The 26,278-nt window shown below is 41.5% G+C and overlaps 1 protein-coding gene across 1 annotated transcript in view; it reads right to left on the bottom strand.

The window, feature by feature from the left end:
* Window positions 1-25,899, bottom strand: part of PLXDC2 (plexin domain containing 2) — a 1,436,917-nt gene extending 1,411,018 nt beyond the window's left edge. Inside the window, exon 1 of the mRNA XM_069211779.1 lies at window positions 25,277-25,899. Within this exon, the coding sequence (XP_069067880.1) occupies window positions 25,277-25,367 (91 nt within the window). The 5' untranslated portion in view covers window positions 25,368-25,899. The remainder of the gene's footprint in view (window positions 1-25,276) is intronic.
* Between the last annotated feature and the right edge of the window lie 379 nt (window positions 25,900-26,278).

Below are 26,278 nucleotides of genomic sequence, written 5' to 3'. Positions count from 1 at the left end.
TTGTCACTGAGGCATTACTCAATTGCCCCAATTCGAACATAAACACCTCACAGGCATATTAAAGCATATCAAAATCGTTATCGTGCAAAAGTAATTACAAAAGTAATTAATTGGTCAATTACATATATGTGTGTAAAAATTCCATGTCCAACCTTTTGGTTTTTATTTTTTCGATTTCTTACATGTCCTAGATTTTAAATAAAGTGACATGTGCATGTTGGAACCCAAAAGTTTATGAAATAATTTCTATGACAATATTCGAAAATATACCTATACATAGGAACATTTCGTAAATATTTCATTATTTCATTAAGACACATATTTACATAATTATCGGCAGCAAGCCCATGTATAATAGTGAAAAAGTAAACATCAACTCTCTATTTTACATATCAAATATCAAAGTGTCACATGGATGATATGGTTCTAAAATATCAAGGAGCTCACATGATAATGTAAAGTACACATATATATACATGAATATTTCTACCTCTTTCATAGTTCCCTTCAAGATTATAGTCACAAAATCTTTAACCAAAGACCGAAAAGGGACAATATAATTCCAGACATCAACACACTTCTGTGTCATAGATATCCCTTATTTCTTTGATAGTAATATCTTGCCATGTGTATAATCTGGTTATAGAATTTCAAAATCATCTACTCTGTCATTGGCACATCATATAACAGGTTATGTCCATCAATGTTCCTATATCCATATTGGGATATATATGAAGCCCCACTCTCTAAATGAGAATAGATCTAGCATATCTAATCTGTGACGTATAACCAGAATGGCCTGTTGTCTGTCATGTGACTCAGATAATCTTCTGTCTCTTCCTCACAGTTAGAATGGATCACTTATTATAATCAACATCTATAGATTTCACTGACAGGATCAGTACGTTCCTGGTGTAGTGTAGAGCTATGACATAACCCCTAAAGTGTCAAGTGCAAAAAGTGATAAAAAGTGGTAAATAGTGCATGAGATTGGTATTTTAAAACCCAAAGATTTATAAAATTATATAGAAAAAGGGACTTATAAACCATTCAGCCCTCAAAATGGGTACTATCCACTCATCTCCTCAATATCAATGATCAGAACTATGTTAAAGCAGCCTCAATTATTGTTGCCCATTATGTGCAAAGTCTAGAAAACCCGGAAAGAGGTAAATGTAGCAGCAACTTAATCTTAATCTTTCCTAATACACATGTCAATTATATTCCATCAGTTCTTCGTAAATGCACATGTAATTCAGCATTAAGGTTGTGTCCCCAAGGATATATATATATATATATATATATATATATATAGGAACTCCCTCCCTCTCTCCAGAACACTCGTTCTGCAGATTGCTCAAAACCCAGTTATTTAGAATTTAACCCCGTCGTTGGTCTGTTTTGATCTGTGTTTAGCGCTGGGAGGCCTCTGGGTAGCCATGCGCTCTACGGATACAGTTAAACTTTAAACTAAATGTTTATTGCCTTACACTGCTGGTAAGATACCTGTGTATATTTGAAGTAAATCAAGTATACACTTCAGCGAGACCACCACCAAAACAGTGGATGCACCCAGAAATGCATGGCATGTGCCCACGGTGAATAAGGACAAAAAAGAAAAATTTAAAATTTTCATCATAAAGTCCTAAAAAGGCCCACATTATATAGATCTGAATAGTGTTGCAAAGCTAGTTTTGTATGAACAATTACAATAAACAACCAATGCAAAATCCATATACGCAGAGTGTGGAGCAAAAGAATAATGTTTGTGCCATTTGGTCGAAGTATAGATAGTTTTTAGGCCTTGTCTGAGACAGGGCATGTGGTGTCCCTACCAGATCTCTTGTACACAAAATGAAAAAGAAAACCTGAAAGAGGTTAGATGCCACTTATTACTTACCATTGGTAGGTTTCTGCATCACTCTTACTTCATTGCTTTCCAATGGGCAGCATCTTTTGGTTTCACTTTGTACTCCACTGACCAAGTACTGATAAATTAATTTACTTTAGTGTCCTTCAACCCCCTCACTCTCAATTGAGGTACCTTTCTTGGTTTGTTTTGTTATTGATTCCCCTGTCCCTACTCCCAATTGTTGCTTGCGCTTTCATTTTCATTGTCCTACCCTCACAACCTCCCCCTTCATTGCTTGCTCATTGTTATTGCCCCGCCCCTGTTCCCCTGCCCCCGTCCTGCCAGAAGAAGCACTATGATGCATTTAGCACTGACCATATCATAACTCTTTTTTACCTAGCTTAGCCATGTTGATGGACAACATGACTAATAACTTTGACAAAGCTAATAACTCTCATAGGCAAAAGCCACTGACTTTGCCAACAATTCTTTTTTTTTTTAGCTTTCAGCTGATGTCCTTAATAGGCTTGGCTTCTTCAGAGCTCAAGCGCTTTCTGTTATGTAATGTGCATGTTGCAACTAGGGGCGCATTTTAAATTGGTGCAATGCAATGTTACTCATTCTGCTAAGACACAGTGCCTGCAGGGTGTCAGGATGTGGGGGTTGCTGAACCCAACACCTGCAAAGTCCCTTACTCTATACACACTGTCAGCTGTAGCACTGAACAAGCACAGGCAACTTTCTCTGGTCCCCCAGCTGAGGATGGCAAATAATTACTGAGCAAATGAGGGGGAAAAATAAAGGCAGTAATAAATATGTGGTCAGTAGTATAGCAATTATCTTGAAGGTGTTTGTTGTGGGTAACTTCAGAAACAGCCTTTTCAGTGGCGTAAATACCACACAATGCCTTTACTATGCATCCATTACCAAGCAATGCCTTTACAATGCATGCCTTTACAACAAAATTGTAAATCTATATCAGATAACTATATATATTCACTGAATAAAACAACAGTTAAAGTGTTGCTATAGTTAGGTGTAATAAAAATATGTGTTTTCGATTTAAAAAAACATTAGAAATTCACTGAAAAAAACAAAGGTTAAAGTAACATTGTAGTTAGGTGAATTTCTCAGTGACAACATTAAGGGCCATATTTATACTCCGTTTGCGCCGAAATAGCGTCGTTTTTTTTGACGCAATTTCGACGCAAAACTAACGCCAACTAACGCCATATTTATACTATGGCGTTAGAGGCGAATAGCGCCAAAGTTCCCGGAATGTGCGTCATTTTTTAGCGTGAACCCCTTCCTTGCGTTAATGATATGCAAGGGAGGCGTTCCCGTCTAAAAAATGACTCCCAGGCCTTTACGTGGTATTTATACTCCCGGGCAAAAGAGACGCCCGGGAGTTGGCGTGGCTAAAAGCGGCGCATTTGCGCCGCTTTTTAACGCCTGGGTCAGGCATGGCGTTAAGGGACAAGTGGGCTCAAAATGAGCCCAGAGTGCCCTCCCCTGCCCCCAGGGACCCCCCCTGCCACCCTTGCCCACCCCAGGAGGACACCCAAGGCTGGAGGGACCCACCCCAGGGACATTCAGGTAAGTTCAGGTAAGTATTTTTTTTTTTTTTTTTTAATAATATTTTGTGGCATAGGGGGGCCTGATTTGTGCCCCCCTACATGCCACTATGCCCAATGACCATGCCCAGGGGACAGAAGTCCCCTGGGCATGGCCATTGGGCAAGGGGGCATGACTCCTATCTTTACAATGATAGGAGTCATGTTGATGGGGGATGGGCGTCGTTAAAAAATGGCGCAAGTCGGGTTAAGACGATTTTTTCGACGTAACCTGACTTGCCCCATTTTAAGACGCCCATGCGCCATTTTCCCCCTACGCCGGCGCTGTCTGGTCTACGTGGTTTTTTCCCACGCAAACCAGGCAGCGCCGGTCTGATTGCGCCGTCTAACGCCATTCCATAAATACGGCGCCCGCATGGCGCTTCAGAATGGCGTTAGACGGCGCAAAACTTTTTGACGCTAAACTGCGTTAGCGCAGTTTAGCGTCAAAAAGTATAAATATGGGCCTAAGATTATGAACTAAAAATTTTCAAAGACAGTTATAAAAAATATTTCCTGATGACACACATTTATCTTTTTGAGGAGTATTGTATGGGAACTACCGGTAGTCTGGATATTACTAAAATCTGTATTTGAAAGCACTTTTTTTATCTTAAACCACTTTGCGCATTTTGTAGCAGTCTCTATTGTGCTGTGTGTAATGCACGTTTAAAACAATGACTTGCATGTTCACAGCGCTTTCTCTCACAGATTAGGACCTTGTAGCCCTAAACATACAAAAGTCCCTACTCTTCACTGCACCAAATATTTAACTAAAAGAGGTTTCATAAAGTACGATAGTGCATTTCCCACCGATAGCTTTCATTGAAGCTGCGTGTTATTTTATATTTGGTCACCTGAAGGTGAAAGACAGAATATTTTGCTTCTTTAGCCACATCTTTGACCACATCCCCACACTTATTCACCTCACTCCCATCGTGCACAGCATCATGGTTCCCATTCTGTTATTTAATGCACTTTGGGCACTGTTTGCAGCAGTAAGCCCTACTTTCTGCAACATGACGCCCTTTGAATTACTGCCTGCAAATAGTTTCTGAAAACACAGAGACCCGCTGTGTGTCTATCCACTTTTTAGCCTCAGACACTCTAACATTTGATTTTTACCTTAACTGAAGGGATTATCACAGCTCGAAGTAAAATGGTTAAATGTGACTTTTTTAAATCTGTTCCAAAGATCTGCATGAGAGCAAGGTTTAATACTAGAGTATGCTAAGCTCTACTTACTATAAATTTAAAACTCTGAATTGCATCATATTCCCGCACTCTACCCGAAAGTACTTAGGTATTCCTCCTTTCTACTTGTCACTTGCAGGGACTGAGGGGCATCTATATCTGCACAGAACAAAAGGAATTCTGTTGCATTTGTTTTTTTAAATGATATCTAAGAAAAAAAAACATGTTACCCAACCAGATTTTTCAGAGCCTGCAACTCATTGTCAGCCGCAGCCATTTTCAGCCACAGAAACCTGAAATATAAATATATAGTGATGGACTTACTGACATCTTGCTATCAAACAATAGCTTTCGGATTTGTTTCAATTTTCCACCCAATGTTTTCCACCCCTTGTAGGTGCAATCTGAAATAACAATGGAGCAAATGACTCATATGGCCACATGTTTGCATTCAAGGAATCTGCCAAGCAAAGAAGCATACCATAAACATTCCACAAATGCAACCACACGCTTTATCTGGTGCTCATGCACAATCACTCACAATCACACACACATAAAACACACGCATTCAAACAGATACAAAAGGTGCATAAGGTTGTTCAAGTTTACATACAAAAAGCCACAAAAACACTGGCCAACCATGCAGACATCAGACACGGTACAATAAAAGGACATGCTCTAACAAAACATCTGGGTTCCCTGATTAAGGAGAGTGAGGCAGGGGTATATACATGAAAAATAACAAAGAACATGATAAAATCAACAAGAAACACCCGCCACCCCTGCCCATTTTTTTATTGCCAATGAAGCACTGATTTTTGTTTATATATCCATCTTTCATCATTTATTGCACAAAACTATCAATGTAAAGTTCAAATGGTTTAGATTGCTTCATAATTTATACAAATCATCACAATTGTTATTATTTCATCATTACTTAGGGCCTCATTATGAGGTTGGCGATCCAAGGACTGCCAGCCTTGCAGTGATGGTCGGACCGCGGCAACTCTGTCTGTCCAACCGCCACATTATAATCCTGGCTGGCAGACCAACCAGGGGACTGCCATTCCTGCCAGGAACATGGTTACCAACAGGGTAATGATGGTCAGAGTTGTAACCATATAGGGAGGTGCTGAACTCAGTGCCACCTAGCTGATTAAAACTCAGCTTTCTGTCAGCCTTTCCATGGTGGGGAACCTGTCATGGAAAGGCTGGTGGCAATCCAGTGCTGGGAGCCACATGGAGGCCCACAGGGCATGGGCAGTGCAGGGGCCCTTCCCCCCAGCACCATCAGAATGCACACTGTCAGCTTTGCAGACAGTGCACATTCCGATAGTGCTGTAATGCTACTGAATTTGCCTCAAGTCACTTAAAGGAGCGGAGGCCAGTATTGTAGCGCTAGTCCCACCAGTCAGCCTGGCGGAAACACGTAATACATTGTACCCACCAGTCAGTCTGGCGAGAACAATGTAATACTCTTAGGGCAGATGCCACCGCCATGGCAGTGGTGTCCTCCCCCCGAGTTTGGTGGTCCAATGGGTGGGACCACCAAACTCATAATAAGGCCCGTAGTCTCTTACTCTACCATCATAACACTAAAATACAATTCACTGATAGCCCACATCAACCACGGCTTAAAAGTCAGAGCCACCTTAGCCCTCCAACGGTGTTCTGCAAAGCCTTGTTTCAATGGCGCAACACTTGCCAAAGGTATGTATTTTGTTAAACAATAGTCAAGTGTAAATAAAATTGTCAAGCATATGGCTTCTACTATCTGCATAGTCAATTATGTTGTTCAATATTTAGATCTTCCTTATCAAATAGCAACATTCATTTATTAACATTTGTTGTAGCCACTGTTATCGTTCTTACGTCACTTATTTATATTGAATCCATTCCAACACATGTTTCACCTTCCTGAGGGTAGAGAAGGACTACCTAAAATCCAACAGAGTGCAGGATACCATTAAAAGTATCTGTAATATAACAAAGAAAAATACCCATAAGCAAAAATGGAAATATCAGTGCAAGGCACAATATAGTTCCTCACCTTGTGTATCCATGTGAAACCAACCACACTACTATGATATCAACCAAAAACTCAAAATCTAAAACAGAAAAACATCTCCACCACAATACCCAGGTAGTGTCACCATAACTAGTGTGTTATACAAAAATAGATCAAAAGCCCACCTCTTAGTAATCAACCTCACTTTTTGCATTTTTTCAAGACGATATAGAAAAACCTTCTGTTAAGTGAGTCCCAGAACAGTGCTCTTTTTCCTATATCACCGCCAAGGCCTGGGACGAGGTACCCCTCCCCCTCCAAACTGCACTCTCACTGGCAGACATCAGAAAGAGACTAAAGACCTGACTCTTAGACAAACACATCACACCCCAGTGCCCAGATACCCCCAGAGGTGACAGTGACACACTATACAAATGGCTGATTAATTGTATGTATGTTGCTTTGTGCATAATTCTAGCTCTCACCAGCCGATCTCTCATATTTAATTTTCACCAAAATGCAAATAGAGATTTGGGTAGCCCAAGGTTTCTCAGCATTAACATTGGGAATATGCCACTGTGAGTTTATGATTTGTTTATCCTCTGATTTAACATTTAGTGGTGGGTAACACACACCAGACTGTCTTTCTCTTCCTCTCGCTTTGTCTGAAATAACACTTCTCTATAATAATATTTTACCCTTTTGCATGAGTCCCGCGCAAGCCATCTAGGAGAGCCTCTTATAAGAAACTTTTCCCTTTAAGATGCCTGAATTCTGAACATATTCCTGGATGGTAGAACAATTTATTCTAATCCTAACAAATGCCCAATAATACTACTCTATTTCTACTAAACATAGGTGTAAATTTTAAATTTGTGTCACACACATTGATCAAATTCAAGAACTGACCAAGTGTCTCTTCTTCTCCTGCTCAGATAAAAAAAGAAATCATCAATGATGCTTAAACATTTTACCTTCTCAAAAAATGGAGCCTCAAGTAGGCCCATATAAATATTGGCCACACTAGGAGCAAAGACCACTGGCATGCTGATGCCCTTTACTTGTTTTTATATGTCTCCATCATATTCAAAATAGATTTCTTCCAAAACTATCTCTAAGCACTCCACGATTAAGATACTTGTGCCATCAGGCATTTTTTGAGGTAATGGCCTACTGACGGACTTCAGCGCCTCACTTAGTGGTATATTCATATATAGTGCTTCAGTGTCCATCGTGACCAACAATTCTCTGTCTGGATTAAATGTTACACCTTACAGTGTCAAAAGGAATTGACCTGTATCTTTAACATAAGAAGTAAAAGACATGAGTAGAGATTTAAAAAAGTGTCAGTGTTTTTTGACGAGGGCTCTAAAACAGAGCCAATCGTGGAAAACATGGGTTGAAGGGGAGGGTCATCAATGTTTTATGTGTTTTGGGTACCATATAAATGCCAGGCATTCTCACCCTATTGTCATTATTATCAATAAGTGATGCAAAGACGATAATGGTGGCTAGAACATATGTATAATAAATGAATGTTAATATTTCATAAAGAAGATCTAAAAATTGAAGAAAATTCCCGAATATGTAATAAGAAGTCCTATGTTTGACTATATTTTTATTAACATTTGACTATTGTTTAATAAGATACATATCTTTGACAAGTGTTGAGCAACAGAAACAAGGTTTTGTTAAAGAATGTTAAATGACAAAAAAAAAATTGTTTTTGTTTTTAAGCTATGGTTGAATGGAGTATGTGTTGTATGAGTGAATTGGATTTTAGCATTATAATGGCAGGGTAAGAGACTACGCAATGATGAAATAATGAGAGTGTGATGATTTCTATTAATTATGATGCTATGTATACCATATGAACTTTACATTGATCATCTTGAACAATAAACGATGAAAGATGAATGTTAGCCTTAGCATCCTTTGCGTTATCTCCCCTAACTTTTTTCCTCTGTTTCCCAGATTGTTGATGTGTGGTGGACTCCGTTTTTGCTGTGTTTGATACTCTGGGCTCTTTACCATTGTTATCCAGTGGTAAAGTGCAAGTGCTCCTCTGTAAGATTTATGTGTAATTGGCTTTCCATGATTGGCATATTTGATTTACTAGCAAGTCCCTAGTACAGTGCACTAGAGGTGCCCATGGCCTGTAAAATCAAATGTTACTAGTAGGCCGGCAGCACTGGCTGTGCCACCTACATAAATAGCCCCGTAAACATGGCTCATACCTGCCATTGCATTGTCTGCAGTTTTAAACTGCCAATTCAACTTTGCAAGTGTACCCACTTGCCAGACCTAAACCTTCCCTTTTTATACATCTAAGGCACCCCTAAGGTAGGCCCTAGGTAGCCCCATGGGCAGGGTGCAGTGTGTGTTAAAGGTGGGAGATGTACTGATGTGTTTTACATGTCCAAACAGTGAAATACTGCCAAATTCATTTTTCACTGTTGCAAGGCCTATCTCTCTCACAGGTTAACATGGGGCTACCTTTAAATATTAATAAAGCACAGATTCCCTTTGGGAGCAGATAGAAATATGACTTTAGGGTCTCTGAACTCACAATTTACAAATACATCTGTTTGTGAAGTTGGTTTTTAGATTGTGTGTTTGAAAATGCCACTTATAGAAAGTATGCATTTTCTTGCTTAGAGCATTCTGTGGCTCTGCTTGTTTGTAGATTCCCTTTCTGGGTCAGTTTAACAGCTGGGCTGTTTGCATCTCTCCTCTAGACAGGTACATAAAGGGAGCTGGGGTGTAGCCTGCATATCCTGATGAGCCATCTGGGCTGAGGGGAGGAGTGGTCACTTACACCTGAAAGGGTTGTACCTGCCCTCACACAATGCAGTCTCCAACCCCTTGGTGTGTGTCTGGGCCCTGGCCTGGGCAAGGCAGGATCTTGAAAACAACAGAGACTTCCCTTTGAAGTAGGCCTACTTCAAAGGCAGAAAGGTGTACAAGAAGAGCACCCAAAATCCCTGAAAATTAGATCACTTCTGGAATCAAGAGGAACCTCTGCCAAGGAGATGAGCTGAAGAGCTGAGAAAAAGTGCTACCCCTGCTTGTGACTATGTCTTTTTGGGCTTTCCTGTAGTTGCTGATTCTGGAAGACTGACGTAACGCAGCTGGAGAAATGACATGTAACACCCACAGTGGCTGCTGTTAACAATGCAAGCCCCCACACAGTGCGGTTTCCTGATGCCATGCAACCGAATTTCAATGCAAAATTGTTGGGTGAGGAAAATCAACCCATAGCCTGCCCAGATCCGAGGTGCCCGTCCGGATCGACGCATTGCTCTCTTGTGAGAGAGAAGAAATGACGCACGCCGGCCCGACCGAAGGAGAAACGATGCACATTCGCACTTGTGGGTGAGAAATTGACACATCGCTAGCCTTTTTCGATGCACACTCACCCATGCTGCTTTATTTTGACGCTACCCAGGTCCTTTATGCGCTAACAGCGTTCCCACTGTTTTCTAAGAATTGAGACTCTTATTCTTTTAAAAATTCATATCTTGACTTGTGTATGTTGGATTTTTATCATTTTGGTCTTGTTTTGTTTAGATAAATATGATCTATTTTATTAAACCTGTGTTGTGTCATTGTGTAGTGTTTTCACTGAGTTACTGTGTGGATGGTTCAAATACTTTACACATTGTTTCTGAAGTTAAGCCTACCTGCTCATGCCAAGCTACCAAGGGGGCGAGCAGGGGTTAACTGAAGGTGATTCTCCTTTACCCTGACTAAAGTGTGGGTCCTTGCTTGGACAGGGGGTAACCTAACTGCCAACCAAAGACCCCATTTCTAACAATGAATATATAAAGAAATATTAGTGATTCATTAGCAAAACAATGTGTATGTATTTAGTAATTGCAGGGGAAGTGGGTGTTCTTTGTAGCTTTCTTAAAAAAATACACACACACAAACTACCACACAGACACCCTAGAACATAAATTCAAACAAACGCAAAAAGGAGAGATCTGTACACAAGCATGCACGAGAAAACATACCTACCAACATGCACATACGTGCACACACACACACAAAATACAATTACAGACAGGTACATGTATGTACTCAAACACACAAATACATACATAAACACCACCACACACAATTAATTCAGTAAATATTTTCAGTCTGGCTACGAGTCAGCCATAGACTTCCAGTTGAAAGTGACTTGGAAAAGTCTCCAGAGAAAGAAGAAGCCAATACATGCTGAGCATCAGATGCCATGTCTCATTATAATTAAATCAAGAACTGGCAAAACCAACAGGTCTTGCTTCCAAGGGCTATTGGCGTTATCATTGTTAGTCTTATTGTACAGCAGCCAGGCCTCTGTTTTTGCATTGTTGAGAGAAAAAAAAAAACACTATGACATGACCAGCACTGGCCATGCCATAGCACTTTTCTTAACTTTCAATCAAGCTGCACAACATCAGTGCTGATGTACAACAAGAATTCCAAACTTTGACAAAGTCAATAGCTTTCTTGTAGGGAAGACCTATTGGCTTTGCCAGTCTTGTTATGTTACTCAGGAAGTTCAAATTTTCTTTTTACTAGCTAATCAGGGCCAATGTTGCAATTTAGCCTCTCATCAGTGCTAATTTATATAGTCTGGCTCCTAGTGTTAATCATGTTTTGTGCTGTAATGATGTCTTGCGATGACTAGTTCATGAGATACCATGTTAGTTACATCATTGCTTGGTATGGAGTTGTACTTGTTTTTGCATGATACATCTGGACAACATTTTTGGGAAAGTAAGGAATGCATGCCATCCTAATATGATGTAACAAGCTTTTTAGACCTATTGACTCGATAATCAGTAGTGATCTGGGACAATTTGTGAACACTACCACATTTCTATCTGACCACAGACTTACATTGAGATTAAATAAAATAGACTAAAGTCTCAGATTAGTGTTGGCTAGGGTATTTAGAAAAGTAGTTTTCCAAACAGTGTCTATCAAGTAGCAGTGATCATTAACTAAAATCACTAAATAGATAAATGGGACAAAAAACATAACAATTGCACTATCATAAACTAATGTAGAATTATGATTGTTTTAGAAAAATCAGGGACACCTTTTAGGTGAAAATGGCATTGAAAATTATTTACTTCTAGATGTTGCCAATGGCAAATGCGATGGGCCAATAGATATTCTAAAGCTATAGGTTCATGTGAAAATGCACTCACTGAAACAATATACAATTGTGTTTTTTTGTCTGTGGTAAACCACTAAATTGTGAATATTTTTATTTTTCAGAAACTGAAATCACTTGCCAATGGATCCCATATTATTTTCTTGTTGAACAATGATTTATTAATCTTTCCAGCCTCTAAATATGCATTGCAAGACCACTGTTGATATTAAATGGCGATGAGCTAAGCAGAAATGACAATTACTTCATAAATTGCATGTAGGTGGAATCATGGTACCTACCTTCTTTTAACTGGATGTATTTTTTTAAAACAAGAAAGTATTGGATATTATTTGAATGCCTATCAGTTCAGTTCCAAGTGTTCTATACACTGAGCATGACAATGAGTATATATCTATTTTCTAAATAAGAGAGTTTGACTAGATTATGGTGTACAGCTCTGTATGAACAATTCACTTGATACTGACGGGTCGAGGGATTTCCAATGTGGGAAAAGTGCAAATCAGGTGAACATCCACAAACACATGAGTTTCTGGGTATTCTCAGCTTTCTGCAGCTTCATTCTTCAGCCCTGGGAATGTTCTTGGTAAATATATTCTGTATCTAATTTGTGGGAGTAGATGGATGCTCCTAAAATAATTGGATGAAGCAGAAAAAGGAGTTTTCAGTATGGAGATGATATTGTCATATTTTAAGGTAGTTTGGAATGCATGGCTGCAAACCTGTTACATTTAAACATATAAATATTCCTATGCAAGGAAGAAATCTTGGATTTTACAAAATAATTCCACAACTACTCATGGGAAATGGTTGCAGCTTCCCAAGAACACTCCTGGAAAATTCAGACGATTCCAAAAATGTTAGACATTTTCTTCATCCACAGGCTAAATCCACTGAAGTAAATTATTAATTTTTTTGTAAATCAGTGCTCTACTAACACCACTGGGTCTTCTGGCATCCTCAGCAAAGATTTCTCTCCTGTTCGCTTCCATTTATTGTAACTATGGAAGCATTCTTTGAAACCTACTGTGTACCTGGTCCCTTATATTGAGGCATGAAAATATGGGAATGGTGTGTCCGAGGGATCCTTTCTTATGCCATAGCTCACATAATTTAAACATTATTAGAACTTTCAATCTGATACAAGCAGCAAAACAGAAATATTCCAACTATCTAATGTATACATCGATTCACACTTTCTAGCTCATGCATTATTAAGCAAGCATTATATAATAAAATATTCAAAAATCCTTTTCTTCAAGCCATTCTTACTAAAAACCAACTAGACATGTAAGTAGTATCTAAAAGAACATCAAATATGGGATCCCTTTTCAATGAACTAGTGTGGATAGACACAATTCAAGTAATATGACTAAGGCCACATGAGATTTCCACTGACTATGCTTTCAGCAACCCACTCAGTGTCATTAACAGATATATAAAACACATCCTTCACTGTTTTTGAATGAGTGGAATTCATGATTAGTACAGGTAAGCTTACATAGTCTACAGGAAAAGCAGACCTTAATCTGTTTGATTTCTTTAAGAATCAGTATGTCTTTATCAAGTGCCAATTGTTTTTCAAATAAAAGTGAAGTACACTTTGGTTTTGTGGAGTGGTTTCCATTTATTATATTGAATTGTCACGGTGCCATAGAATAAATGTGCTGTCATGCCGCAATAGTGCATCTATCTAGAGCATCTTTGAAACTTGTGTTGTCTACCAGTGACTGCATCTCAAAAGAGCATGTGATGATGTACCTACCAAACATTCAAGACGATCCAATTCCATTTCCACAGTAGTTAAACTTATTAATTAGATTTCATTTTTTTTTTTAATAGCCTCATTCCTGCAAGTGGTCCGTGGTCCTCGGAGAAGTGAGTCCTTATTTGCCATCTGATTGAATGAATACACACATTACATAACTACATTTGTGTACATTTCAAGCACTCAAATAAACTGCCCACTTGTGGACAATAATAGGTAGAATTTATATACTATCACTATACTATAGTTTTTGCTATTAATTTTTCCATAGGGAAATTTGACAGCAATATGGCAAAAAACTGCTAAATGTAATTGAACCAAATTTGGCAGAACTGTTGATACTGATGCAGAAAAGTGTGCTTCTTTAGAATCAGGTGTAAATATGTTCTGTAGTTTTTCAGAAATTTAGGATCCACAGAGCTAATAAATTCTGAGAAGCCCTGACACAGAGTAGTGCCAGCCATTTTCTGACTCCGGGACTATGGGCCTCATTTCAAGTTTGGCTGATGGGAAAACCTGTTTGCCAAACTCTTGACAAAGTGGCTGCCACATTCATTGTGACCAACCCACCGAGCTTACTAGTAGTTTCCTGCTAGGTCAGCGGACAAAAAACTTGTTTTCTGCCTGCCGGCTTAGTAGGAAACAGGATACTGCATTGTCCTGGGCTCATAATTGAGCAAGCGGCAATGCTGTAGCCTGCAGGTTGCACCAGCCCCCTCCCAAGGTTCACTGTCTGCAAGGCAGACAGTGAATGTTGCAACAGTGCTGTGCATGGGGGCTCATGCACTGCCCATGTCAAGTGCATGGGCAGTGTAGGGCCCCCCTGTGGCCTCCTGCACCTGTTCTCCACCAGCCTTTTCATGCTGTTGTTATGCCATAAAAAGGCTGGTGGAGGACCAGGTTGTAATTCGCAGGGCAGCGCTGCATGCAGCGCTGCCCTGGAGGATTGCGATCTCCACCACTGCCAGGCTGTCAGGATCATGGATCCTGGCAGTGCTGGTGGAACCCTGCTGGTCTGACCGCCAGGGTCTTAATGTGGCTGTCCTGACCGCCACAGCGGGATGGCGGTCTGAAGACTGCCAGCCTCCTAATCAGGTCCCTAGTCTTGTGTCCTAGAAAAAGGTCTGAAAAATATAGAGCAGGGCAGGGTAGGGATACCCTACCCCCATAGACCTGGTAGGAGGTTTTCCAAGAGGGAATTTCTGGGGCAAACAATGTAGTTTTTTTAGGCCCTTTGTATAATAAGCACCCCTGGATAGGTTAGGACATTTTCGTTTTGGGGGGAGAGGGGGCCCCAAGACCTTCCTTCCAGGGCCTTGCACCTGCCCCAGGGCACCTCACCTCCCAGAGAGGATTATTATATTAAGGGGAGGGAGCCCAAAGCCTCCCTGCCCAAGCCTTGCACAGGCCTTAGGGACACCAGTCCTGGGCCTATCCTTAAACTTAGGAGATGGGGCACTGTCCCCCCCCACCGAGCCACAAATTGTAACTAGGGATGCTACCCGACGGAAACAGAGCCAATCAGTGTCCTGGGGCAAACCCATCTGCTGGAACATTGCTGTTTTCTGCCTGAGAGTTTGCAGGCATAGCCTCCCTGCACTCTCTTGGACAGAAAACAAAACTTTTCTCCCTCTCAGGCAGGAGCACAGAAAATAGCTGCTCCCGCCTAGGCTGGAGCAAAGGAGAATGCAGCCAGCTCCTTCCAGCACCACAAAGGGCAACCAAACAACATAAAAACATTAAAAAAGGAATTATTGTTCACTGTTCCAGATAAAAAGTGCCCCATAATGCCATGTGAGTTCTTTTTTGTTCATATTTTAGAATTGTGGAGGTGCCCAAAGAAGGGGAAAGGGCATCACCAAGCATTTTCATTTAATCTTGTTGGGGCCTGCTGGGAGTGCAGCAGCACCCTAGCAACACTAAAAAAAACAGTAAAACATTAAATCCATGATCCCGGCAGAACTTGCCATATATTTTTAAAGCACTCCCATCTGGAGCTGTATGATTTTCACTGAAAGAAACAGAGGTTGCAAGAATGTTATTGTTAGGAAATAGAAGTTGCAGGGGCACTAGTTATAGTTACCTTAGGGCATGAGTTATAGTTACTTGATGCAGTTTGACTAATCTTCATGAAAATTTCCAAGAAATATGTTCTTCCACCTCAGCTCTTAACTGGAAAGTTTCAATTGATCTAATAAGAAGAGGCTGAAAAAAGAGGTATCTCAAAACATGTTTTCCCCATTTTATTTCCATAGGAACTTTAGACACAGCTAGATAGGGTCCACTGGGCCATAAGAGGCTGCGGGAGCTGTGCATCCCTTCCCTTTTATATTGTATGCAGCCATGGAGGATGGGTTCCTCAAGGCCTTTTAAGGCTCAGGAAGTGGGGTGTGTGGTCCCCTTCCCCTAGCCTTATTAAACTCTGGGGACCCCATTCTCTGAGGCCAAATTCTATAAAGAAGGGGAAGGGAGGCAGTGTGGCTCCTCTCCCTGAGCCTTAAAGGATCCTGAGGATCCCTTCCCCCAGGGCCAGATTCCACAAAAAAGGAGAGGGGGCCCTTCTCTGAGCCTCTGAAGGCCACAGGGACCACATACCCTGGGGCCAGCTCACAGACAGTGTCTTGGGGAGCCCACCCTCAGTACACAGTATTTCCTTGCCTGCATTACCACGGACAGGGAAACAACTGTTTGCCTCAACCAGTGGGAGTATATTTAAAACTCTCTGCATGTGGAAGCAGATATTTCTTCCCTGCCTGCAAGAGGCTAGGCAGGGAAGAGCAAACACAAAAACAGCTGTTCCCACCAGGCACCCACCTAAAAGAAATAAGGGCTCCAGGAGATAGGGCACCCTGGGCCATATAAGGCTCAGGGATGGGGGGGGTTTGCCGCTTCCCTCTCTGTTTAATGGCATTCAGTCCAAGTGGATGAGGTCCCCGGGGCCTATTAAAGCTCTGGGAGGCTCGATCACACACACACGTGTATATATATATATATATATATATATATATATATATATATATATATATATGTATATATATATATACATATATATATATATATTTATTGGCCCTGAGGGATGGTATCCCCAGAGCCACTATTGGCTCGGGGAGGGGGGTTATGTGACTGTTTCCTCTTATAGGCACCAGGGGTTGGGGTCCCCACGATCCCCTGTGGCTCAAGGAGGGGTCCACTTACCCCCTGCTATTTTATTAAAAGTCTTGAGGAATGGGGTCCCTGGGGCTCGAAGTGGTTTTGAAGGATGGCAGATCTAATGGGTTAGAGGCAGGACCTAGCCTCAGAGCCAGGCCCTGTTTGCTATGTGCAGCGTGTGGTTGGCTGCTGGCAGGGGGTGGGCTGCAGTCCAGGCCCAACAGCCAACCCCACCCCTGCAAGACCAAAGATCCTGAGACTGCAGATATGTCTGTTAGTGCTTTGAGAAACACGTGTATTTGTTGTGGATAATATGGTAGTATTTAAAATGTATTTTCATGCAACAATGTGTATCATTTTGAGTTAAAGTTTAAATGTAAAGCAGCATTGTAAAATATTTTTGAATGTTTATTGTAAAATATGCTTTTTTGTATGGAGTGGGTTTAACAAGACACATGCACAGAAAGAAAATAAAGTGCAATGTGGGACAGTGTATTTAACGTTATGGCTTCTCTATTTACAATGTTTATTATCACACACTGTGGAGGATTCATTGGTAGATGGAAGGGTGTGCTTCTCAGGTGTGCTGATTAATGCTCTGAGAGCAGCACTGACGTTGTGCAAGTATTTTTTAATAGCACTGAAAGAAAGAAGAAATGTTTTGTAACCGTCCATTTAACTTGTTATCTGTCTATTTGAGCTAACTATCCTGCAACTGGATTGAGCGCTGTGAATTGAAGGATATAACCCATTGTGAAGACATCTTTTTTTGCAAAATACGAGCTTTGAAAATTGGCAAGCAATTAATAAGAAGGCCTTCCTATATGAAACGATAGATGGATGGATGGATGGATAGATAGATAGATAGATAGATAGATAGATAGATAGATAGATAGATAGATAGATAGATAGATAGATAGATAGATAGATAGATAGATAGATAACACTCTTAATATCATATATATGTTCCAGCTGCTCCATCCAGCTAATGGATGTTTTGCATAATATGAAGAAAAAATCCACCCCTTACTTATTGAGCTTAAGTTTACGTATTGTACCTTCTTGCCAGCACTTTGCTTAAAATAATGCAAAAGTTGTATATTGTTAGAAATGGGGTTTTTGGTTGGTAGTCAGGTTACCCTCTGTCCAAGCAAAAGCCCTCACTCTAGTCAGGGTAAGCCACACACTATCCAAGATTATCCTGTGCCCACCCTCTGGTAGCTTGGCACGAGCAGTCAGGCTTAACTTAGAAGGCAATGTGTAGAGTATTTGTGCAATAAATCATACAATACCACCATATAGCACCACAAAAATACACCACACAGTGTTTAGAAAAATATATAATATTTATCAGGATATTTGTAGGTCAAAAAAAGAATAAAGTTGCAATGGAAAATTGTAGAAATATCACAGGGAAGTGATATAAAGTGTCTTAAGTCTTTGAAATATAAACAAAGTCTCTTTCAAGCACAAGTACCTGGTTGGGAGTGGAAAAATCTCCTCAGAGGGCCACAAGCGAAGAGGTGCGTGGAAAAAAGGTGTGTGCGTCGATTTCTCCCCAGCACACACGGACTTGCGTCGTTATTTTCCACGCGGGGAAGTCGCGTCGTTTTCCGGCGTGTGGACTGTCTCTTTCTGTGGATCGCGGGGATTACCAGATGTCCCGGGTCTGTGCGTGGATTTTCCTGCTTGTTCTCCGGCTTCGCGTTGGTCTGCGGGGCTGTGCATCGAAATTACGATCTCACGGCAGGCGTCGCGTCGATTTCTCCTCTAGACTTCGATCTGCGGGGCTGCGCGTTGAAATTACGATCTCACGGCAGGCGTCGCGTCGATTTCTCCTCTAGAGGTCGGGCGGCGTTGTCCTTGCGAGGCCGTGCGTCGGATCTTCGATCGTCCCAAGAGCATCGCGTCGATCAGCGTCGGAGTGCTGCGTTTTTCTCGCCGCGAAACAAGCTGTGCGTCGAAATTTTCGGCGCACGGAGCGTCCAAGTAAAAGAGAGAAGTCTTTTTGGTCCTGAGACTTCAAGGAACAGGAGGCAAGCTCTATCCAAGCCCTTGGAGAGCACTTTCAAAGCCAGACAAGAGTTCAGCAAGGCAGCAGGGCAACAGCAAGGCAGCAGTCCTTTGTAGAAAGCAGACAGGTGAGTCCTTTGAGCAGCCAGGCAGTTCTTCTTGGCAGGATGTAGTTTCTGGTTCAGGTTTCTTCTCCAGCAAGTGTCTGATGAGGTAGGGCAGAGGCCCTGTTTTATACCCAAATGTGCCTTTGAAGTGGGGGAGACTTTAAAGAGTGGCTAAGAAGTGCACCAGGTCCCCTTTCAGTTCAATCCTGTCTGCCAGGGTCTCAGTAGGGGGTGTGGCAGTCCTTTGTGTGAGAGCAGGCCCTCCACCCTCCCAGCGCAGGAAGACCCATTCAAAATGCAGAGGTATGCAAGTGAGGCTGAGTACCCTGTGTTTGGGGTGTGTCTGAGTGAATGCACAAGGAGCTGTCAACCAAGCCCAGCCAGACGTGGATTGTAAGGCACAGAAGGATTTAAGTGCAAAGAAATGCTAATTTTCTAAAAGTGGCATTTCTAGAATAGTAATATTAAATCCGACTTCACCAGTCAGTAGGATTTTGTATTACCATTCTGGCCATACTAAATATGACCTTCCTGCTCCTTTCAGATCAGCAGCTGCCACTTCAACAGTGTATGAGGGCAGCCCCAATGTTAGCCTATGAAGGGAGCAGGCCTCACAGTAGTGTGAAAACGAATTTAGGAGTTTTACACTACCAGGACATATAACTACCCAGGTACATGTCCTGTCTTTTACCTACACAGCACCCTGCCCTAGGGGTTACCTAGGGCACATATTAAGGGTGACTTATATGTAGAAAAAGGGGAGTTCTAGGCTTGGCAAGAACTTTTAAATGCCAAGTCGATGTGGCAGTGAAACTGCACACACAGGCCTTGTAATGGCAGGCCTGAGACCAGGAGAAGGGGCTACTTAAGTGGGTGGCACAACCAGTGCTGCTGGCCCACTAGTAGCATTTAATTTACCAGCCCTATGCACATAGAGTGCACCTTACTAGGGACTTATAAGTAAATTAATAGTCCAATCAGGTATGATTCCAGGTTACCATGTTTTAGGGGAGAGAGCATATGCACTTTAGCCCTGGTTAGCAGGGGTAAAGTGCGCAGAGTCTATAAACCAGCAAAAACAGTGTCCAAAAAGTGGAGGGAGGCAGGCAAAAAGTTAGGGGTGACTACCCTAAGGCTGTCAGGTCTAACATATATCTATATACTCTTTGTGCATTTTTCGTGCATACTGTATCGACTTCATGGTATGCAAGATATACTATGAGAGCCTTTGTGCCCTTTGGCATCCAGAACCATTAATACACTTCTCCCGCTGTCACATATACGGGTCTATATTAAAGTATTACAAAATGTGGTACGGCTTTCCCATTTGCTTTTGTCGATCTAGATCAGTGTAAGGTCAGACCATCTTAATATAAACCTTTGCTCAATGGAGGTATACATATTGTTCTGAAAATCCTGCATTTCTCTTTGTGTAACATTGACTTCAAGACTGCCAAATCAATAAATCATGCAACAGTGATTATTTTTATACTCCCTGTCATCAGAAGGACTTAGAGAGCGTCTTCGCATTCGGCTCCTGTGCTATGACTAATATCAGACTCTGATCAATTAAATAAACACAGAGAATGACCAACTTTCGTGATCATTAATTCTTAGCTTGGGGTGGCACTTTAAGAACAATGACTCCCTTGAGATTTCTTCAGTTATTAATGTAAAAAAGTCAAAGCCTTTACAAAGCTAAAACTAAAATACTGGAACATAAAAAATATGCAATGGAAGAATATAAAATTGTTGCTTCCAAAATAGCAGTCGGCAAAAATAAACCAATTATTATATTTTCTGAATTGTGGGAATTAAAGCAGGATAAATGATGCTTAAACTAGTGAGATGCAGCAATGACAGTAAGAGGAAAGATGTCTAAGAAGTAAGGTATCACATTAGGTGAAACAACAGTCAAACAGTTGGTGAACTCTGCTCAGTTCAAACTTACATTTTGCTTAAAATAATTTTTGAGAGAAGTGTCTTGTATCCACCTGAAACTTTTACACTTTTTAAGACAACAAAGAATACCATCAGACACACTTGCATAAGTTGGCAGCATACCACCCACATTTGTATGAGGTTACCTGAGCTTCTCTGATTATTATTTTATTTAATTTTTTGCTCATTGGACAAAACATTTTCGGTAGTAAATCGCCTGCAGCACTTATATTAAATATCTTAGAAATATAAAGCGTGTCGGAATCTTAAAAGAATTTGCATTAGCAATGCTCTGATGTTGCAAATGCGAAGTCACCAATCGCGATTAATAAAAGTCATTTGCAAATTGTAATTATAATTAGGACTCACAAAACAGAAATTAGAATCAGATGACAATCACAAGGGAAATGGCGGAATCAAATGGTATCTCTCCTCTCTTGGCGATTTGCAAACTTGTTTAATGTCAATTTTTGACAGTTTTTGGGATCCCAAAGCATAGAATGGGTATCGCCTGCTGAGAGCAGGTACTAAGCATTCCAGTGTATAGGGTGTCCAAAGTTGCCCCTTACACTCTACTTGTGTAGGCTGGAGACACCTTGAGAAGCAGACATCAGCCCCACTAACAGTGGCATACTCTACCCAATGTTTGAACTACAGATGATCACTTGTTGCATTGTGACCAGTGTAGGTCAGGGTTACCAGGGGGCAAAATGGCAGCCGATTGTGATTTCTATTTATGAGGTGGAAATCTGCATTCTGTGCAGGCTTTCTTTCTAGCATTCATAACGTTTCACTAGGAGTCACAAGCCAGTTTCTGACACATTGATATTCAAGAGGCAGGAGGTTTACAACTCTTAGCAAAAAGTTATTTGGTGGTGCCAGGGCTTTGGACCTTCCCCACACAGGAATGGCCGTGGTGCTGCAACCACCCTCTTTTGGAATAGAAGCCTCACGTTTAAGGAGACATACAAGAGTCAAAAATCTTGCTTCCTTTTTTTTCAGTTAGTTGTCACTGTTTATTCATTTATCATACCCAGGCCCAGATTTACAAAACTTACACACACTGCAATACAGTACCCAAATATCTGGTGCTACTTTTGCATGAGAGGAAGAGAGAACAGTGCCATATGTACAGTGATATGGCAATCAACTCCCCTCTTCCTAGTGCCAGTGCACAATCAGGCTGTCGAGAGGCAAGCACACACTTTATGCCATAGTGCAAGGGTGTATGCGTAAGTCTAGCATAAGTTCTGTACTGAAAGGGTACGTTCTCGTAGAAAGAAAACATACATAGACTAACTTTTAAACGTTTCCCACGTTGAATGTGCATAGAGGCAAAGGTCAGGAGAAATTAGAGCATCTCTCCTTTTTAATGTCTGCTTCAAGGTTGATTTATTTTATGGAGCAAAATCCTGTCAGCTAATGTTAGTTGATAGGGTTTTGCATCAAAAAACATGGGTCGTTGTATAGGAACACTCATATAGCACTTAAGAAACACCCATTTTGAGTTGGAAAGTAAATATAAAAAAACATTTTGTGCTGGTTTGCATCACCGCAGAGTGCAAAATGTTTGTAAATATGAGCCCCAGAGTGCTAAGAGACAGACACCAAAAACACAAGAAATAATATTGTGCTCCTGAACATTTCAGAGCCATATTGATACATATACAAATATTAATGAAAAAATAAATTAATTTATTTTATGGTTCATTTCGCTTCACTGTCAAAATATCCTAGCATTGGCATTTAAGTAATAGGTTTCTTCAAAAAATTGAGTAAGATTACCCACTGATAAAACCAAATGCCTTGGATTTCAAAGAAGTGCGTTTTCTCGAGTAGTCTGGAATGGTAAAAAATGGGAAAAAGTCAGTAGGATCGGAATATGTAATGTATGCCCTCTGCTGGATTTAAGAAGCATGCGCTTTTTGGGGAAAAAAAACCCTCCCCGAAAGAAACCTGCCTTTAAAAGGGTGAAAAACGACATCGAACCACATATGTATGTAAGAAAGAATAAAGCAATATAAGGAAGATCCTTGGAAGTTAAACTTAAACTATTTATATACATATACACACACAACATTATATGTCAAATCTTGCACTTATTGAACTCTTTCAGAGCTATCACTTTTAACTACACATCAAATGCCGACACATTGAAGATGAGTTTGGTTAAAACTGATGAAAGCAGCAAGTCATTTTTAAGTGTTAGGGTGCACGTCCTCACACAAAAGTCATACACTATAGACCTACTTTTAGGAAATGGAACAGGTAAAAGAAACACGAGAAGGGCTCACCTTTCATTGAGCTAATCATATGAAATTTGCACCACCTTTATTCGGTGATAAAATGAAGAAATGAGTAGGGATAAATGACAAGTATACAAGTGGACTGCATTACTTAGAACCTCCACAATCCTGTTAATTACCTTATTAAAAAAAAAAGAAAACGATTTGATAAAAAATGCAGAGGACTGAAACACGTTAAAGACCACCGGCCAGCTCTCCTGGCCTCTGTGTTCTTCTTTATAGTCGGAGCTGGGCCACTCTTTGTGATTCTGCAGCAATGCATGTATAATCTGAATCATCATTAAAAGTCTATATACACATTCACTCGCATTGTACCATTGGGCACTTCTTTGTAAAAAAAAAAAAAAACAAAAAAAAAAAACATGTGAAAAGACATCCTCCCCCTCTCGCCACACACAGCCACACACACACACACACAGACTTGTGGGTATCTGGCAAGTTGACTTGTCTCTTTCTCCTGTCTTAAGCTTTGTGTGTCTGGCTTTGTTCTGCCAGCACTTGCCTCTAAGTGGCATCAATGGAGAGTGGTATTGTGCAGTCACTGAGTCCTTGGATACCCTTTGTGTAGCGGGGCAACCTGGCACCATGTTTCAGAATGTATGTAAGAATGTCTTACTAGGACTCACAGAGAGGCTTGCATGCTGAGGTCCTCATGCAATTCAGCCGGTTCTCCATATAAAACATGGCCCCAAATATACCAACCTGTGGTCTTCAGAGGGTGCTGCAGAATTAGGGGCTGTAGTTTAATAAAGCCCTTTCAAGGCAGTTTTCAACTGCCGCATTTTTGCAGAAGTAGCTGAGGGGCTTTATGTATGCAGATATTCAGAAAGACCAATGAACACGACTGAGGGGGTGCTTCACTTGTTTATAGAATATTCTAAACGTTTTTGGTTGACAATGCACCTTAGTGAACCTCCACTCGGATCTCACCTCACCGATGAGCAGATTGTTTGTGGGTGTGGTAATTTAAGTGCAGCGTGTTCAGGGCTGTGTGGTGTGCGCTTCAACAAACTTTCCCATGTCAGGAAATCACAAAAGATAGAATTCAAAAGTGGGCACAGTGACAATTATTCCACTTGCGAAATGCACAACTAAACTATGTATTTAGTAATCCCCAAAATTAGAAAATGCGAACACGGTTATCTTGGCATCAGAAGATAAGTGCTAACCGCACTTGCAGGGGAGTGCATGGCATAGGAAATATCGACTGTGGTCTGAAAAAAGTGTGAGAACAAGGAGTACGGCTGATACTGTTTAAGTGCTGCCCTCTCCGGCCAGCCCTCTCTTCCCCTTGGACTTGCACCCTGAAAAGAATGATTCCACAACTCTTGAGGAGCGTGAACTAATTGAAGCACGGGTGCCCCTCCATCCTGATAGGACGTCGCCTGATTGGCATTTTCTGTTTATATTCAATTACTCGAATCCTTGGAGAAACACTCGCAACACATTGCCACTAAAAGCCATAGATCATTCAGACACAGGGAAGAACCGCTTCTCCGTGGGGACCTTTAATTAGGATCTGAGCAACTTAGAAGCTGCCCAGGGTCCAACTGGACAGCGCGTGGCACTGCCTGGGAACGGATGCAGTTCGAGAGATACTCAGACCCCCACTTATACTTTTTTTGCGCCGTATTAGCGTCATTTTTTGACGCAAAAGTGGCGCAACCTTACAGAAATACAAATGTATTTTGTAAGTTTACGCCGTTTTTGCAGCAAATAAAGAGGCTAATGCGGCGCAAAAAAAGTATAAATCAGGGGCTCAGTGCGTGCACTCTAAGGACCACACAGCCGTCGCGCAGCAGCCTGGTCCTGCGGAGTGTGGGGGCGGGGACAGAGAAATGACAGGGCAGCTGAATGAATATGCCCTCTTGCTTCGAGCGGCGTGCTCTCAATATATAGGCAACATTTTGAGAAACTGTGCCATGGTAAATTATTTTATAAATAAATATGCACTGTAAATCACTGCTGCTCAAACACCGCAGGCACCAGATTCTTTCAAGTGTCTTTTCGAAGGGACAAGCAGGCGTGCGATTGTTTTTTTACTTTTCTGAAATGGATCATTAATACTCCTTCAAACTTGTAAATGGATGCAATGGTTTACACTTCTGAAAAGTGTGCATGCACGTACACTCAGAGAAATGAGGTAATATTTACCATCGGCGCGTTCTCCTCTACACACGTCTGCTGAAATGTGCCACAGAAGTACAAATCCAAGCACAAAGTTGGAGTAATTCAGTCTCGCCATTCTCCCGGTGTGTTCCAGGGGTTGAAATATATGGAAAAATAAAAATTCAAAAACAAAAAATGAGAATGAAAACAATTCCAAAGGAGTGGGAAAAGTCGCCGTTGCCTCAGACCCGATCTCACGAACCAGCCTAGAAGCACATCTTAGCGCCGCGTTCCTTTATTTTTCCAGCCTCTTCTGCCAAGTCCACAAGTGTATTGAGACACACGCCCCTCTAGGACACAATAAATCCCCGCTTCAGCCGCCAATGGCACACACTTCGATCCCTCGCGGTCCGAGTGATAAGAGAAGGAAGGGTTGCAGCAGCTCTGGGCTGCCCAATAACCACGGAGGAGGAGTGGAAGGGACCAGTGTCACATGGGTCTGAGAGTCTTCTTTCCGTCCTCTGCTTTTCCAAATGCAGTCCCGGAGGGTGAGGCGAGCAGCCAGTATGGGCTGAGTCGCGTGGGAGCCTCTGCTGTTGCTTCTGTGAGCAGTCGTCACGCAGCCTGTGGCAGCGGCGGCCCCTCCACAGCCTGCCAGCGCTGAAACTGACGCTACCCACTGTTTATTTCCTAAACACCGAGCAGCGCGCACCAGATGAACAACCTAGCAGCGGCTTCCATCGGATGGATGCTGACTTACCTAGAGGAAGGAGACTATAACGCCCACGAACTAATTACACAAAAACACTAGGAGTGAGGAAAAGCAGCTCACCCTCTTTTTAATTTAAGGCTGATTCGGCTCCTCTGTTTATTGCATTGTAGCCTCCTAGCGCTTTGAGGATGTGAGGACCCTTGAAAATCACAATACAATGCATGTGTTTCTCGCTGCCTCTCCTATTGATTTCTTTTTAATTTCCGAGTCCATTCAAAGGATGGGTTCAGATGTTTCGGCCAAATCTTTCCCCAATCATTCTCTGCACAGTTTTT

Source organism: Pleurodeles waltl, chromosome 10 (genome assembly GCF_031143425.1).
Source record: "Pleurodeles waltl isolate 20211129_DDA chromosome 10, aPleWal1.hap1.20221129, whole genome shotgun sequence".
In the NCBI taxonomy this organism is placed as follows: domain Eukaryota; kingdom Metazoa; phylum Chordata; class Amphibia; order Caudata; family Salamandridae; genus Pleurodeles; species Pleurodeles waltl.
The sequence above is the reverse complement of the archived record's forward strand: the minus strand, read 5'-3'. Positions and strand labels throughout refer to the sequence as shown.